The sequence below is a fragment of the Micropterus dolomieu genome, linkage group LG17, assembly GCF_021292245.1.
Source record: "Micropterus dolomieu isolate WLL.071019.BEF.003 ecotype Adirondacks linkage group LG17, ASM2129224v1, whole genome shotgun sequence".
NCBI classification, from domain to species: Eukaryota; Metazoa; Chordata; class Actinopteri; order Centrarchiformes; family Centrarchidae; genus Micropterus; species Micropterus dolomieu.
Genome location: NC_060166.1, coordinates 5,820,075 through 5,838,522, shown reverse-complemented (window position 1 = coordinate 5,838,522; position 18,448 = coordinate 5,820,075). Strand labels below are relative to the sequence as shown.

Here is an 18,448-nt window from a genome sequence, read left to right as displayed (position 1 = left end):
AACCATGTTTTGTCAAGAAAACACATGTGAAATGTGAAACGGGAAATGACGCGAACCTACACATGAAACAGCTGTTGTTTGTTACTATAAAGACACAGAATCTGGGTGAAAGGATGGATTAGCACACGCAGGTAGCAGGGATTGTCTGAGCTACAGAGAGCTGTAGGTGAGTAAAAAGTGTTCTGCAGTGAAAAAGTAGCTGCCTGCGCTTATTGGCTGGATGTGGATGTCGTGTCGGCCGACCCTTTCAGATATCTGGCATGCTAGATATCTGGCTGGTGTCGGTGATGTGTCAGAAATGTGTCGGGGAGCCGCTTTGATGTGTCGTTGTGTATTTCACACAAAGACTGGCGACCGCCGACTGATCACCTGATTTACCTGATGTAAATCAGCTCGGCGAGCATGACGGTCGCCGAGCTCTCCGACCGGCAAATCAGCCTAAAAATCGTGTAGTGTGAACTAGGCTTTAGGGGTTGGGGCTCCGACCATGAACAGCAATGTCCCTGGTTCAGGTCCGGCCTGGGGCATTAGCTGCATCTCTATCTCGCTTTTTTCTGGTCATCTCTCTCTACTGTCTGTAATAAAGGCATAAACATGCCCCCAAAAAATCTGTATAAGAAGGTTAAAGTGTGATACCAGCCCCAATATGAACCCTGGGCGAAGGAAAAAGGTTAGGAAGAGGCTCTGTGCCCAACTGTCTAAATATCAGTCATCCTAGAATGCAGTTTCCCTTTAACAATAGCACCTGTCATAAGTGCCATACAGTGATTCTGACAAAGAGGATGGATTTCACTTTTTAAAAAGAAGAATCGTGTTTAGCCAACTCATTTGGTTTCCGCTGCAACTCCATTACAGCACACATTACAGTAATATACTACACATTCTGTGATTAGCAGCTTATTCTGATCTTAGTAAAGTGCAGTACACAAATCTGCTTGCTGACACTACAGATTAGTTTCCATTAATTCAGCCAATTATTCTTCGCTGACTGGTGATATCTCATTTAGCTCACATTATCTCAAACTAGTTGCTTTGCCTGACTTTAGTGCTTCTGGATTCTGCAAGTTCCAGACTTGTAGGGAGACCAGCAATAATGTACACAGCTCTGATAAAACAATGAAGCACAACATGTTGTGCTTCAAGCTGACACTAGTTTATCCACAATACAGTCACATTGCACACATTAATCATGTAGCTGAGGCGGTGTGTAAGTCCCGGGAGTTAAGTGGTGGGGGTCGAAGAGCTCATTATCTAGAGCATACGCACCTTCACTCGGGTGAACCCTGTGCTCCCTCAGTGACACGATGGTTAACGGACAGACTGCTGACAGTTCACCCAGGGCATGCATCCATCAGCGAAGCTCCACTGTAAGAAAGTGGATCGACCAACCAGCCAGCCAGGAAGCCAGCCTATTTACAGCTCAATACTGTTGTCCGCCACTTAACTTCTGTTCTGACATCTGTACCAGCAGAGGCTCTTGTTACACCTGCCAAGCCCATGTGTCTCATTTCTTGGATTTAATTTTCGGGTGCAGCTAACAGTAACCCTGAAAGCAATGTCTACCAATCATCTATCTACCCCCTGTCCCTCGATCTATTGGTTATGACCAGTCCAACCAAAAACGCCTTGTTTTATTTGAGTTAATTCATGAAAAAGAAGCAAAGATTTGAGGAAGAACTAAAAAAATAAATAAACATAATTTTGTATAAATTAATTGATCAGAAATTCTTGTGGTTGGCTCTAAGACAGAAACAAATTATTTCAAATAGACTGCAATGTCTGGCTGTGCAGTGTAGTCAAAAACCTGGGTGTCCTTACTGATTCTGAGTTGGATTTTAAATCACATTTTAACAGTGTTACAAAGGTCGCATTTTTTCATTGAAGAAACATTGACAGAGTCAGACCCCACCTCGCCTTGGAAGATTTTTAACGATTGGATTATTGCAATGCACTTTTTACTGGTATAACAAAAAAATATATTAATAGGCTACAACTAATTCAAAATGCGGCAGCAAGAGTTTTAACTAAAACCGGAATGAGAGAACACATGGCTCCAGTTTTAGCTTCTCTTCACTAGCTTCCTGTAGCAAAATTGATTTTAAAGTTCTTTTATTGTTAAAGCACTTCATGATTTAGCACCTTCTTATCTATCTGACCTTTTATCGAATTATGTTCCAACTCGTGCTCTCAGGTCCTCTGATGCTGGTCTTCTTCATGTCCCAAGAATGAACAGTAAAACATTTGGTGAAGCATATTCCTGTTATTATGCACCAATGGCTTGGAACAAACTCCCATTACAAATAAGAGAAACAACCTCTATTGATAGTTTTAAGAAGCAGCTCAAGACCTACTTTTATGCTTTTAACTGATCACACATATTGCATTTATTTCATATTGTAGCCCTGGCTGCTACCCTTTCCCAGGTTTTAACACCTGTGTTTTTGCGCTTGTGGATTATTTACATGCTTCTGTATTGTGTTTTACTTGTTTATTTCTTTTTTACTTGTTTAAGTGCTCGTGATGTAAGGCACTTTGAGCTGCATTTTATGTATGAAAGGTGCTATACAAATAAAGATCATCATTATTATTATTGATCTATACCAAACAGTATTTACCATTATGTTAGCTTTAAGGGAACATACAGTGAAATGTAGCCCCAAATAGCCATCCTTGGTGAGGACACCAGGTGACTCCCAACAATCTATTCTATGACTTCAGTTAGTGCTGAAACGATTAGTTGATTCACTTTTAGTTGACTGCCAGAAAATGTATTTTCACATATTTATTTTAAATATTTCATATATATATTTGACAGCAATACTGATTGATCATTGAACATTCAGTCTTTTATCAAAAGAAAAATTTACTAATCACTCTGATTCCAGTGGTGAGGATTTGCTGCTTTTCTCTACTTTAGATCAGTGTAAAATGAATACCTTTGGGTTTTGGAATATTGATCAGACAAAATATGATATCAAAGTTGGCTCTGGAAAATTGTGATCTTACATTTTATAGACTAAACTATTAATCAAAAAAGGTATCAATATTAAACAGTTCATCATCAGCAGGATAAGTTTAAACAATCTCTACTGGATCTCAATTCACTCAAGTTAAGACTGCAGTTTTATCAAGGCTACTGAAATCCAAACAGTTAATAAAGAAAATGTCTAGTTTGTGAATTAGTCAGGAGAAGTGTTCTATTATACTACTGAGCCAACTTGATGACAAAATAGAACAACCAGATAATGGCAAGATTGTTACAATTAAATGGACAAATAGGGACGGAAAACAAAGCAGTCCACATTATAGAGAACACTTTGTGTATTGTTGATGTTGATGTGATGCAATGGGTGTATTCTTGGACACTGAGCTGCATTAATCGCAATGGTTACCATTCAATGCAGAGCAAACAATAGGTCCGATTTCTCACATTTTCCATCCACACACACACACACGCAGCAACACAGACAAAGCCTGGGAACATTACATACAATAATTATTGGCAGATACACAGCACCGCATCCTTAGTTTTTCTCTCTCTCACTCTCATACTGTACACACCTGCATTCCATAGCATTTTTTCAGTGTTAGACCGACCGCCTTACTAAATGATCGTGGCAGCAGAGCAGCAGCCAGCAAAGCCTCCTGCCGGTACTCAATGTTTGCTCTCCTATGAAATAAGCCGGGCCTTGCCAGCCTGCTGCTGCCAGCAGGGAGCACCGAGGCGTCTGAAGCCGCAGGCAAATACTAAACTCAGGTGACCTTTTAGTCATAGTGAGCTGTCAACAGAAACGCCTGCAGGTAGAAACATATAGGGAGTGCTGTTCTTAAAACGCTCATTTCAACTTTGGGCACAGTCCAAAATTAATACGTGCTGAGAGTCTAACGCAGGTACATTAGGCCCATGTTTACACCACTGTGTTTTTCACCTGCTGAGACTAATGTGATCCTCACTGTCCACTGTACCCATCATGACATCACAGTATAAATATCACAACACTGGCTAACTGTAGCCTGTAATATTAAAGCTAAAGAAGACTATGCTGGAAAAACTAGCATGAGACAGCTAGATTTTAAAAAATATCCAACCAAAGAAATCCCACCCTGTCCGATCAGGCCTCCCTCCAAAGCCACTCCCCCAAAACACGTTTATGTGCACAGGTAGACATGCAGGTAGGCCAGCTACGCATTACATTTATTACAGTATTGTGACAGCCATGGGTACCAGATTTTTTAAAACGCATATAACAAAAAAATGCTTCTGAAACAAATTGCCAACCCGAGCTTTAACGTTTTGACACTCCCTCACGGCCTCTCAGAGCCGCTAGCTCAGCTACAACGCAGGTACCACGCAGAAACTCTTACAATGGGCCATAAATGTGCTTGTAGTGACTGTCAAAGCTCTGGACACTCTCACCCCATATTAAAATGTGATCTGTATCCGGATACGTTATCATAAGCAATCTGATCTTGCCTTGTGTTTACACCTGCTGTCTTTAATGCGTTTTTGTTCTCCTCATTGAGATTGGATCCCTGTCGTCCAAAGCAAAACCTGCACGAGTAATTTGATTTGGCTGCAATTCTGCACCCGACTGCCTTAAAAAAATCCTGTAGTTTTGTGAGTTGTTGAGCTAGGGGAAACTTTATAAACTTTGTGTAACGCTGTCTACAACAAATTCTTACCCTCTTTTTGCCAATATCTGGCATTCTGAGATAATTAGCCAATGCTTTCCTTCACGAGGCTGTTAAACAAAAACTGGTTTGTGGACACATTTGCAGGCAGCCTTGTTAGTGAGGCTGCTGTGGAACAATGTTACTTTTGGGAAGGAAGGTGAAAAAAGATCCTCACTCACCACTGTCTTTTCTAAATGTTAACATGTTTCTCCCATCCTAAATGACAGCAAATCTAATCTAACTGCATGAATGGCTAACAAATTAGCAATTCATTTTTCCATTAAGGATATTTATTTTGTTGAGGAAAAAGGACCGAAAAACGATTTACTAATCATATTTTTTTGAATGTTCTACCTCAAATTTGTGAAGTGATCCACTGTTTGGCATCAAGTGTCTCTCACGTTCTGACCCTAATGAAAAGTTTAACCACGCAATTAGGCCAACCATCTGGTTTCCTCAACTTTCACACAGGAGCAAAAATCCGCCTTTAAACATGAAAGAAATAATGACATTTTTACATTTATCATGATAATTATCTATATCGAATGGTAAGAAATGTTTTTATTGTTGGCCATTTCAGCCAGCCCTGCATTACTTTTCTTTGTTTTAATATCAGCATTATATATCAGCAATTGCCCCCCCGCTCTCTAAATATCAGCATCGGCCACTGGAACACCAATATCGGTCGAGCACTACATTAAGTTATTCCGTTCTCCGAATAAAAGATATTGTGCCAGTTTGTCCTGGTGTGTGTCCGTAAGCTACTCTGTGACCAAATATGCCTTGTTAACAGCAGATTAACTGCATTGATGAGTGCAACTCACACCATCACACACACTTTTTTTCCCACGCAGTTCTGTAGAATAATGCATCTTGATGGCAGCACGTTGTACAGATTGTGTTTACACCTACCGCTACCACCTACTTTGGATCTGAACATTTATACCTTGCATTAAAATGTGTTTTATCTCATCCAGATAACATGTCCAGATATAGATTGCAATTTAATACCAGGTGTGTGGGTTGTCTGTGTTTCCAGCGCGGACACGGAGAGTCTGACAGCAGCTGCTCACGGCTTGTTAGCTCTGACTACCAGCTCCATGTGGCTGTTCCTGCTACGCTGCGCGGTGGTCAGTCTGTCGGCGGTCTGTGTCTCCTTATCTCCCGCTTCAAACACCATGTAGTGATCATAGCGAGCCGGGTTTTGAGAACAAGGGTGACAAAGACGAAGAGGTACAGGAACAGTCCGAGTTAAAGTGCAACAACCTAATTGATTAATGGTGTTTTTACAGAAAAGGTTCAGAATAAAAGTTGTAAAGCAGATGTTATCTATTCATAACTGTCTCTTTAAAGTGATGCTAAAGAGGAGTTATCATACTAAAAACTTATGGTAATTATTTTTCCTAAAATGATGCAGTTTTATAAGAGGAAGAAAATATTTCTGGCTGATAAATTTTCTCAGTTTACCTGCCATTGGCAGATAAGCCAAAAAGTTGGACCCTGCCTGTGGACATGAGACCAAACATTCAGCATGAGGCTGCTGTTGATTGAGATCAGAAAAAGGAAAACAACATAAAACACACACGCTTACCGTTTTATTTATTTATTTTATTTAAATTTTTTATATATTAAAATTTTTCTAACACACAAACACTTTCATTACTTTACGCATTAATTACTTGTTTGATGAAATAAAAGGGGTTGATTGTTCTTATGTAGTTTGTATGATGCTTTGGCAATACTGTTGTTACCCATTCATGCCAATAAAGCTAATTTGAATTGAAAAACAATAATATAGTTTTATTTTCAGAGCCAATTGTGAATTGATTATACAAATCCTCTTAATGACACTACAATCCCCTCTGTTTAGTACAGAGTTTGTTTTCTGCTGCAGGCTGTAAAGTCCAGTGACCATAACATCTGGGAACAATAAATTAATCTAACAACAATAACACCTGGTTGCAGTCGAGCCTTTTAGAAGGAAGTTAAATTTCTGAAATTCCTGTGCAGTCATACCATGAGTCATAATTTTACAGGACAGTGTGGCTGTGCTGTAGCTCACCTGTGTGTAACTAAACTTTCCACGTAATGGGCCTTGTTCACAGAAGACATTTCGACATGTCACAGTAGGAAAAGCACAGGTGTAACTAATAACAAGGTTGATGGCTGAATTCCATTTAGCTGCTTCCGTTTCAGGCGCCTGGTATTGTGCGTGCTGGCTCACTGTCACACTGTCAAGGCTTAGTGGGGCACTCCAGAGAGAACAGAGCAATCATTAATGTTATTAGTAACTCTGGTGTTTTTCCTATTATGACAAGTCAAAGTATCTGCAGTGGCCCTTTGAACTTACATGACTGAATAAATAAGCAAGTCACTTTACTCCACAGCCACGTGCAATGTCTGCAAGCCGACATAAAGGCTACTTACAACACGACCAGTATGATAAAAGAAAACAGAACATAGCGAGTTTGCACAGATGACTGACAGCACTGAATTTATTTTCCCTTTGAAAAAAAAAAACCAGCTCATTTTTGTGGAACCACAGTGCGACCTAACACTACCATCATGACGCTGCAAACCTGAAGCTGTCACACTGGAGATTTACTTTATTATTTTGGTTTAAAAACAACATGAAAAAGTGATGGAGGAAAATGTTCAAGCGACTTAACAAATATAGTTGCAAATAGGGATGCAGCGATTACCGGATTTCACTGGATAAAACTATGGCATAGGGACCAAACTGTGAAGTACTCTGACCAGGGCGTTATTTAAGAGGTGACGGATCACCTGTTCAGAAACATGCAGTTAATAGGTTGCTGCATTAAATTTGATGCCATGGCCGTCTGTTACTGTGTCAAGCGACATGCACCGCATCGCAAGCCGCTGCCAAAGTAGTTGAACTTTTGCGCTGTACCCAGCTTCCAGCGCAGCGCAACTCGCTTCTTTTCTGAAAGGGCCTTCATGGAAGACAGAACGTAGTCCTCTCAAGACCTTCAGTCACTGAACATTTAACGTTAAATCCTGCGGCCTCCTCCTGTCTGTGTTGAGAAAATGTTGCTAAGTGTAAAACACTAACATAACATCAGGAGCTTATAAACATCCAGGACTACCAATTACCTGCATTTCAGTTATTAATAACAATGTTTATTCCCCTCCTTAATAACAGTTTCCCCTGGGTATAAATAAAGTTAATATTCATTAATGAAATATAATTATTAATGTAATAAAATATTAAAAATTACTAGTGTTGTTAAATTAATTAATACATTATAAACGTGATGATTGTGAATCCGTGATTATTCCTGAGACTTTAATCTACCAACAAAATCTATAATCGTTGCATCCCTAGTTGCAAAAACTGTGTGAAATGGGCAAATATTAGCCAAGCATTGGTCTCCTTCCTGTCACAGCAGGATATTTAATAAGATTATAATATCATAATATAGTATTGTATAATACTTACACAATAGTTTAGTTGAGGTTTAGCCCCACTAAATTGTTGCCTCAGTATTCTTAATTTTACACGAGGCTACATCTTTCTGTTTAGTGCACTGCATTGTTGTGCTGAGACAAAAGGTGAATAGACTAAACACACACCCTTGTTGTGCACCTTTGCTAATACTCAAAGCTTAAGACTGTGTTATTGATTTATACCTGTTGCAGGAAGACTGAGACCAAAATGACTGAGTAACTCTCAGGCTGTTTAACAGCTGTCAAACTGATGATTAATTGTTAAACTGATAAAATGTTAGTCATTTATCAAAGAAAAATAAACATCCCAGTCATCTGAAAAAGGCACATGCTTATTTTATAATGCTACTGACTTGCACAAGGTTTCTATCAGTGTAATCAGTGAAGTGTTACACTGCATCCTAGACAGTCCTGCTATCTACAGCCAACCTGAAAACATACTTTTGTGATGCAGCAATCTACCATGCAAATTGCAACAATATTAACAACAGCCTGCATGTGTTGCCTCAGCAAACACCATACTGGAAGCCTTTGTAGCAGCAGGACATAAATCTACATCCACAAACCAGGGAGCACAGGGTAAGAATGCAAAGCTGCGGTCTATCACCTAGACTGATAAGGCCGGCTGACGTCAACCAGAAATGCAAGACTATGCACTTCTCAGGTGACCGTTAGGCAGTGTGTCAGAGTAATTAGAGTGATGACCATGGTTGTTGCATTACTAAACTATATGGTGGGCAACCACAAAGGTTCAAATGGCCCGTGAAGGTGTTCCAGGGACTCTCTAGGAAAATGTACGAAGCAGAACCTGATTCTTATGAACACATAGGACAACCTGTTTCAAAAACATGTATATATCCTCCCCAGCCCTGGCCCGTGTCTCGCAACGAAAAAGGTCAACATAGTCAGGCTATGTTTGAGTTATCCAACATCACAAAAGACACAGGCTATCAAGAGGGATTTCTACGAGCACGCATTATATGACGGGGAGTAACCCTACCAGGTATTACAACATAATCCAATGCAATACAGCTGCTCCACAATCCATGGCTTTAAAATTACCAGAGAGGTGAGTAAACACCTCTGGCAAGGACAGACAGGCATTCTGTTAATTGAACATTATCTGTTACAGGGATATATAGTCACCTGCTAGGTATGGAAGTATTCTTTCTCTACTGTAAATGACCGTTTTAAAAGGACAACAATTTAAACATTAACCTTGACGTTACTCAACAAGGAACCTGAATTATTTCACAATACCACCGAGGTTATATACGCCTCATCTTCGTTCCCGTTTTTGTAACATTTGAGCGCACAATGAACATAATCACCTGCCCAGGGCTATGAAATGAAAAACGTCTAGCATTTCAAGACTTTGCCATTCAGTCAGGAACAAATACTGCACCAGAACTGATCCAAAATCCAAAACTGGACTTATGTAAATTGCTGAATTTATTCAACACGTTTGAAATAGCTCACCCTTTAACTCTACACACCCGTTGCCCTTGCAGGGCAACCCAGCTGATTCAATATTTGGACTTGCGTTGACTTTTCTTTTTAAGTTAAGTACGCAGTCTTGTGCCTTTGATTTCTTTTCAAATGAATGTTATCACACATACTAATTTTGCATACCAATGATCTTTGAGAAAAAGGAAGAGGACTTTCACCTCTGTAAACGTGGATGCCTAATTCTCCATGTATTGGATGTAGTGGACTGCTGTTTCCAAATCCTATTTTGGCTGGTTACAACATAGGTCTGTTAAATCTCTAATTGGTAACTTTACTCTTAGATTTTCTTGTAATTCCTTGTATGCTGATCGATACAGGTTGATTAAACCCATAGGCCCAAATGTATTTAGGACCAGTGCAGCAGTATGGTGACCTCAACATACCTGACATTCCAAGCGGCCACACTGATCATGTTCTCTATGACTTCAGATTGTGAACAATTTCTCATCTCTTATCAATTTAAAATCTTTAATTGAATTCATCACACTTACAGTGCACAAACACGTGCAGCACTGACCCAACTCTTCTATTTAAGAATATGCTCCGTCTAACAGTGTATGCAGACCAAATACCTGACTATCAGACACTTGGGTAACCTATTTTTGTGTCTATAGTGGACACAATTATCTCAGCCATAGCATACTAGTCATGAACGTGATAATGGTAGTAATAACACAGGGCTGCAGTTAGAAACTGTAGCCTAAACAAAGTGAACAGAAAGTGCACAATCAACCCTACAAAATAAGGCAAGAAGGAAGAGTAAATGATCCTGGGTTTACTGCCATATCAAAGCCTGACATTTCCAACAGGATGCTCCCTGACCATTATCCTACTGGTGTCCTACTAAAGGGACCTTCCATGAAAAACGAACCCATAATTGCTGCAGTTGAGCCTGCTGTGGGAATTAGGAAGGCTGCCATGTGACTGGTCAGATAAGGCTCGGTGGCTGGATAATTCCAGTGCCTGTGTGTGTGTGTGTGTGTGTGGTCACATGATCATCAGAGTGCAAATGTCAGTCAGCTTGAGGAATGTCTAAACCATCACACAAGGAGCTGATATTGAAAATATGCTATTTAAGCAACAGAAGCATAGGTCAAGGTCTGTTTAAACATGGGCAAACAGTAGCCAAGAGTCCTGCCTGAGAATAACACAGTTCAATAAAATGTCCTAATCATTTACATATATATGAATGCAAAGGACAGTTCCATCTAATTTCCCTATGACACTGTCCTGGATGAAGGTGTCAGGGCCTGGAGTCCAGGCTGACAAAGATCAGCTGTTGCAAACCCTGGGAGTAAATTGCAACAATAATATGGCCATTAGGGATAACATATCCTGGGTGCTTACTGATAAATGCTCACCCGCATCTTACACAAGTGACCAACGCTCACTATCCATCCTCGTGCTTTGCTTGTTCTATGTAGTGCTCCTGCATATAACCTGATCTGACAGCAAAATGCTGTTATAAAAAGCACATATGATTCCATATGAGGTGAAATACATCAACTGAAGTTGCAGTATATTGGAGATCCTGCTTGATGTTGATCAGAGAGCAACCAATTTCTCCCCCCGATTGAATAAATGCCTACAAGCTCATTCTTAAGAGGCTAAATGTAGCGACAGCAACGTGAAGCACAAGTTTGTTGTTCCACCAAATGTCCTGACCACAGTTTGTGTACAGTTTCGCAGAAGTAACCTTACAGTCTCTTAAAACAAACACTGTCGATTAACGTTGGCCCATGTCCCATGGCTGGGCTTGATATCTGCCAGACGGAGGCTAAAAACAAACAGTCTGGAGATATTTGCCTCTGGGAACTTAGCTGTGGCGACCCAGCTAACTAATTGTCTAGCTAGTAGACAAGTAAGCTAATAGCAGCACAGTAACATTAACGTTACCCAACGATAGCTAGCTATGTCGATAAGAGCTAGCGTTAAGCTACGTGGAAAACTGTAGAATCGTCAAAAGTTAGCACACATTCAAGTCGGTCTGCACAACTGTTTTGGCAATTACTGTCAAGCCAGCCCATCCCTCCTCGTTAGCCAACATTAGCTCCACAAGCAACGCTTTCGTAGCTATGGAGAGAACGTCACGCCAAATACCGTTCAAGAATCTGTCAATTTTACGTGACCTTGCTTGTAAGCGAAGGCGCACGCCTCATAAATTACCAGTCAGTACCATTTCCACACTGCTAAAAAGAATTAGTGAATTCAGGATGAACAGAATCAATACAAAGACGTTTAGCTACAAATTACTTAAGATTGGGTTTCGGGGAAACCCTTCCTACTGCCGCCCTACGTAACGTTAACGTTGGTAGTTATAGGGGAAGGCGACTGCGGAAAATACAGGCTTAGCTATTGTTAAACTTAACGTATAATTGTTACAATCCGTGCGGTTTTCCTACATTTTACAATGCCGAATTAAATAATGGATCCTTCTGGTTCCTTAGAGGCCGTGTGTTATTTTTATGACTGCAGTCTACTTTATTAAATAACCAAAGCCACTTAAACCCTTAGGTTTCAAAGGGTGGTCAGGACGTCCTCCTGTTGTGTACCGGACTAGCCTAAAAGCTGACAGATAGCTAAGCTAGCGCAATTGAGGATGATTTAGCCCGTTGCTTTTCGGCTTACCTCTCTTGACAGCCTCGTCATACGACAGGAATCCTATCCTCGACTCTTTGGCCCCCATGCTCCCCTCATGTCATTGCGATGTGAGGAAATGAACGTTATAAACTGAGTTGACCAGAAGTATTCTTCGCCTTATCCGTTTATTGTGAAATGGGTTCCTGGTGGTGTGTGTATGTGGTGAACGGGTGAATGTTTTCAGTGACGCCTCCATTCTGTCACATGATCTGACTCTACAGGTCAGTTGATCAGCTCAGCTCCTCCAAGCGACACGACAGACCGACGTTTCATTTTGACCTCAATAAATTCATAGCGTTTTCTATTTCCAGCTGTTCTTGGAAATTAAAATTAAGACATTCCAATTTCCAATTATTCAACCATTATGCGCAATCTTACCAAGCTGTCAATGTGTGAGCACGTGAGAGTGTCGGCTGTAAAGAAAAGCAAGTAGCACCACCTTGCGGCTACTCTGCTACATAACGCTACCTTACAGACACCACAGCGATCTTCGGAGGTTTCAAATATTATTTTTTATTATGTTTTTAGTTGCAGTCTAATTGACGGCGTGCACGTTGCCCAACACAACACACAAGGATGACTTTAATACATTTTATGTGTACACAATTTATTCGCTATCTCCTGTATTTTCTTCAATTAAAATGTACCACGAGGACAATAACTGCCAAAGCCGATTCCCTAAATCTTATAAATCTATGGATATTTAATGAAGTGTTTATTTAAATGTTTTTTAAATGCCCCCCTCTTCTTAAGCAGAGTGTTGCTAAATTTCCGGATTTTAAAACGGAGTTCAGCGTGACGCTTTGTCAGCTTCCTACGTCACCCAAGCTGTTTAGTGGGAAGTCAACATGACAGCGGCAACTGCACACCATATTTGAGCTACAATCGCTCACTTTTCCAGCTCGTGGACATTATATGGGGATAAAAGCATGGATATGTCAATAGAGTTTTAAGACAAAATGTAAGTTTTGTGAAAGTGTGATTCTTTTAACAGCTTTGAAACGTCGGCAGGTTGCATCATCTTCTCATTATGCGGCTCCTCTGGATCATTTATAACTGAGGCAGGATGGGACTCGAAGTTCTGTTATACTGGCCGAACATTACTGGTGAGAAAGACTTTGAATTTTAAGGAACTGTATGTGTGTATTTGTGATAAATGTGCAGGAGCGTGTGACATGGAACAGCGAACCCATAGTGCTAGAATATTACAGCAGTTAGCTAGTAAATTCGACTGTCACAAAACTATGAGTTTAGGCAGTCCTTTGACCCTGAAATGTGTCACTGTTATGATAAAAAAAACCTAGTAATTTAATCTGAACTGACCTAACTGGATGAGGGTAACGTTAGGATTAAGTGCCATGTCTGTTACTGAATTCAAGAGTTCCATCACTTGGCTTGAATGAGTTATGTATGTATTCGTCTCTTTCAGGGTACTTTAGGATTGGCCTTGTGTTCGCTGCCTGGGCTGCCTGTGATACACCAGCAGTCTTTGTCTCTCTTTACTCAGTCTCCATAGCACTTGATGGTAAGGGATCTGTTAACCTTGGTTGACCTGTGGGACAGGCTTTGAACTTGGATGCTTATCTATGCTGATAGTTTTGAAATTAGGCAGAGTGTAGATCATATTGTGCACAAACTTTCATACTGGTTTATTTTGGCATCAATAGCCTGTAACCGGTTTTGGCATACAACCAATGTCATATTGAACATATCTACAGTACAATAAACCTTTTTCACAGAAGGAGATCCACAGGTGGAACTAGTAGCATTAATAATGCCTACCTTTCACTTGCAGTGGGACACTCACCATTATTAATGCTATTAATTACACATGTGCTTAAATGCTATGATGACTCAGAAATGGGCTACAGACCTTTTTCACTTTAGATATTTTGACATGAGTGAAAGGACAGGTCTAAATAATATTATGGCTGAATTCCATTTAGCTCCATCAGTTTCAGGCTCAAGTGCCATGGCTCACACTTGAATAGAAGAGAGCCATCTTAATGTTACATTTAGTAACACCTGTGTTTTTCTTACTGTAACAAGTCAAAATGCGTGTGGTGAAAAAGGCCTAGTATGCAGCATGCAGAAAAGGTTCTTGCACCAATTTCAGAATGGAATTTTTTTAAAGACACAGCTGTAGACTATTGATGTAGTATTGAGGGCTTTTTCACAGCTGTAACTAATAACAGTAATCACGGCTGCATTCCATTTAGGTTTACCAGTTCTGGAGCTCTGATTTGAACCAGCTGTAAATGTTATTAATCAGCCTGTGTTTATCCGCTATAACAAGTGAAAACGGTCTATAGGTTACTAACTAATCACAATGCATATAATATAGAGACTTCATCAAATGGTCTAGGTGATTTACAAATGAAATGTATAAATTAATAATTGCTGATAATGATACTGCATGGATGCATAGTTGGAATACAGAAAGATAGGTATAGCATGTAGGTACAGTAGCATCCAGTTTCAAAACCCAAAGATGTTGCTCTGTCTCCAATATGTGATGGTAGTTTCTGTGCAGGAGTGGACGGCTGGCTGGCGAGGAGGCTGGACCAGAGCTCCAGGTTTGGGGCCTGGCTGGATGTAGTGGTGGACAACCTGGGCAGAGGCATGCTGTGGAGCCTGCTGTTTGAGGTCTGATGGCTGAGAGCATTTAACACACGTGGATTTACCATATATATTTATCATGTGTTTTTTTATGAGCCTCTTTTAGATTTAGAGTAGCTACACATGACATTATTGCATACAGTACCTTTGAGTGGTCACTGAGGATCAGCTGGTATAAAGGAACCTAGTGTTTGCCACGTTGTTATCACACCAGCACTAGCCGGTACTGTTTACAGCAGTCTGGATGGATTTGTGGATTTGTTGTGCTGTTCATGAAATATCATATGCCATTAGGATAGAACAACAGAAAAGATGGTTTTCTGATGCCAAACACAAAATGATAATTGAGTCACAACAAAACAATACATTTTCAAGACCCTACCTTATTATTTGACTTATTTGACTATAGACATTATTTCAACAAACCCCTTTATAGTTTAATGGACTATACATGTGTTTTGGTCTTTAAATACAAATCACTTTTACTTTTAATGCCTATAAGGACTTTGATAACGTAGACTATTTTCCAACTTAAATCATCATTTTTATATAGTGTTAATATTTATTTTAATGATGCTTATCTTCAAGACCCCTCACTACAGAATAATCATCTTGTCATCACATAATCTATCATAAACAAGTGTCGTCTGTCTCCCTGTTCTCCTCCCGTGTCGTCTGTCTCCCTGTTCTCCTCCCGTGTCGTCTGTCTCCCTGTTCCCCTCCTGTGTAATAGACTTTTGTATATTATATAAAGTCACTGAGGGACCAAACAACTGCGAGACATATAAATGGGAAGGACATAATCTTTCAAAACTTAAAAATGCATTGGACTCGTTGTAGCAAACAAGAGCTGTTAACTGTGGATGCTGAAGCTGATATAGAGGAGGATGCAGAGTTTAAAAACACTTCTTCTGGACGGATTCACTCATGTTGTATTTGTGACTGAATGGTACTTGTATGTCTGATGGAACACTGTACAAATATTTCAAATGGTCTGATGTCCTACATGTTTGTATTACAGTGGGGTTGGCTGGTCTCTGCATTGGAGTGGTGTGTGTTTGTGTGTAACCACAATGCCAGAGGTGACCACTGGAAGAACAGTTTCACCAGCAGCCCTCGATTCATACAAGCCGTCATGGCAAACGGTAAATAAGTTGATGTTGATGTACTGTGCAGCTCAAGATAAATCAGATTTCATGGGTTCATTTGAACTTTACATGTCTGGTGGTGTTAGGGTTTCGGACACCGCTTGGCACATGGGTGGTGAGTGGGCTGCACTGCCTCCCACTGTGGTTGTATGGGTATCGGTGGGGGTTACTGTCCCACTGGCTGTGTCTGCCCCTCTGGATCCAGGCTCTGGGGACTCTGCTGCTGGCTGCCGGCCGCCTGCTGGCTCTATCAGTGGAGGTAGAAATAACCTGTGATAATTATAAACATCATGTTGAAGTCAGGCTGGGCAACAATAATGATAATTATCGCAATATAATTTTCCTCAATAACAAAATAACAAATGTTCGATACATCATCAATAAATGTGTGACTTAATTCATTTGAATCACGAACGAATTAGCACTTAATTTTTTTATTAAGATATTTATTTTGTTGAGGAAAATGGACTGAAAAAAGATTTAATAATCATATTTTAGAAAAAAATGTTCTAGGTCAGATTTGTGAGGTGATCCACTGTTTGGCATCAAGTGTTTGTCACGTTCAGACCATAAAGAAAAGTTTAAAACCACAATTAACCATCTGGTTTCTTCAATTTTCACTCAGAAACAAAAATCATCCTTTAAACTTGAAAGAAATCATGATTTGACATTTATCGTGAAAATTATCAATATCGAATGGTATGAAATGTTTTTATCGTGATAAAATTTTTGGCCATATCGCCCAGCCCTGTGTTAAAGTTATATTGAAATAATTGCTGCTCTTATTTCACATTCAGTTTGTTCATGTCGAGCTGTCTCAGCCAAACATCCCATCCGTTTCTTTGCAGATATGGTGTATATGGACACACATTGAATACCTCACCTCTGACAAGCCGGAAGATCAAAAACACTGAAAGACACTCAGCAGAGTCACCGTATGCTGTCCTGTCCACCTTGGAATAATGCTGACATTAATCCACCACTTCTATAAGATTTCTTTCCAGATATTACCTACCATATCAGATTAAAATATGTGGCTGCTTTAGAGGCACAAGATAACTGTGTGACCATCTGACAACAAGTATAGTATTTTTGACCGGTTACTGTGTCGTAACAGACCTGCCTCACAGGTTTGTTGACATGTTAAAGGGAATATGAATATTCTTTTAGTGGCAGGGCCCAGGTACTGCCAGTACTTGTAACTGCCAGAGACTGCCAGTTAGAAGTGTCTGCACTCAACAACAGTTTCTTTGTGGTCGCTGTAGTTTCCTTTATGAAATGACACCAGCATCAAAAGGGAAAGTCTTATTGTAGGTGTAGATCACACCAATACTGAACTTAAAGTCTGTATCTCTAAGGGATTCAGTTAAACTATAGTGTACTGTACATCACCAAAGGTTACTCAAGTGTATATTTTACTGCACACGTCCTGCAAAACCTAAGAATGTACTGCTGAGTGTTTGAGAATGTTGAATGTCTTAGCTGAGGCAGTGCAGTATATTACTTTTGTACTATGGGAAACTCATAACTGCACTTTATTTCCACTTTTACTTCAGCAAAGGCCAACTCTGGGTGAGGGGGAAAAAACTCCAACCCATTTCAAGCTCTGTGGACAAAAATGCCAATAAATGCAAAGATAAAGCATTTTTACCAAAACCAGTCAGTGTATATCAGGAGTTTAGTCACTGGCAATCATATTGTCTTAATGTTTTTTGCTTTTGTGTATGTTTTTTTTTTTATTCAGTCATTCATTGAAATAGGTTTATAGAATAATGTATTGTGTATATAAAGTATTCAATATGTTCATAAAACCATATGCCTGTGAAATGTATACAAATGTTACACCCAGAGCTATCCTGCTTTCCACCTGCACTCTCCCAGTAATGAGCAGAACATGTGACTTTTCTACACCTTCCTACACTATAGATGATGGACCATGAAATAGTTTTTAATACAGTTCATGTAAAAGGACAGTTTTAGAGGTCAGACTGTGGACCTCTTTAGCATATTAACCTGCTGGACATTAGTCAGCAGAATGCCAAGTTACTCTACACTTGCACGTATGTCGGTTTTGAGTGGTTATGTCTTTACTGTAATATTTTACAGAACATATTTTGGGGATTCATTTTATGAGCTTTTGATTCATCTCTGCATTGTGCTCTCTTTTGGTTCTGGGAAGCTACAGAGCACGTATGCAGGAGAGAGCCTGTGAATGCTTTGTTTCTCTACAATCCTTGCAATAAAATGCTGAATGACAGTTCCAGCAAGTGTGGTCTTGTTCTCCGCAATACAGTACAACACAGAGTTTGAGCTACCATATGGCGGAGCGGGGTGCGGGATTGTACTGTTGAAAGGGGAATGGGCGTTCCACAAAGCATTATGATTTC

General features: G+C 40.0%; 2 protein-coding genes across 9 annotated transcripts in view; one reads left to right on the top strand and one right to left on the bottom strand.

Moving 5' to 3' along the window:
• The window catches only part of usp32 (ubiquitin specific peptidase 32), a 72,301-nt gene extending 59,646 nt beyond the window's left edge, over window positions 1-12,655 (bottom strand). For 3 of the 7 annotated variants that reach the window (XM_046074424.1, XM_046074421.1, XM_046074422.1), the window contains exon 1: window positions 12,283-12,653. In XM_046074424.1, the coding sequence (XP_045930380.1) occupies window positions 12,283-12,340 (58 nt within the window). In that variant the 5' untranslated portion in view covers window positions 12,341-12,653. Of the gene's footprint in view, window positions 1-12,282 lie in introns of all 7 variants that reach the window. The other 4 variants (XM_046074419.1, XM_046074420.1, XM_046074423.1 and 1 more) reach the window with 2 other exon arrangements.
• Window positions 12,543-18,321, top strand: si:ch1073-145m9.1. 2 transcript variants are annotated; one of them, XM_046074428.1, is made up of 7 exons: window positions 12,543-12,790; window positions 13,306-13,400; window positions 13,724-13,819; window positions 14,828-14,940; window positions 15,935-16,058; window positions 16,148-16,320; window positions 16,910-18,321. In XM_046074428.1, the coding sequence occupies exons 2-7, from the start codon at window positions 13,361-13,363 to the stop codon at window positions 16,973-16,975; spliced, it is 612 nt and encodes a 203-aa protein (XP_045930384.1). In that variant the 5' UTR covers window positions 12,543-12,790; window positions 13,306-13,360; the 3' UTR covers window positions 16,976-18,321. The 2 variants fall into 2 exon arrangements, with proteins under 2 accessions (XP_045930384.1, XP_045930383.1); XM_046074427.1 differs by lacking the exon at window positions 12,543-12,790 and having other exon boundaries at window positions 13,119-13,400.
• Window positions 18,322-18,448: the final 127 nt, after the last annotated feature.

Bases quoted from the DNA above. Each gene is read 5' to 3' on its own strand.
- si:ch1073-145m9.1 (XM_046074428.1), top strand. From the start codon at position 13,361: ATGGGACTCGAAGTTCTGTTATACTGGCCGAACATTACTG. The intron at 13,820-14,827 runs GTAAGGGATCTG...GTTTCTGTGCAG, and splicing joins AGTCTCCATAGCACTTGATG to GAGTGGACGGCTGGCTGGCG. The intron at 14,941-15,934 runs GTCTGATGGCTG...TTTGTATTACAG, and splicing joins TGTGGAGCCTGCTGTTTGAG to TGGGGTTGGCTGGTCTCTGC.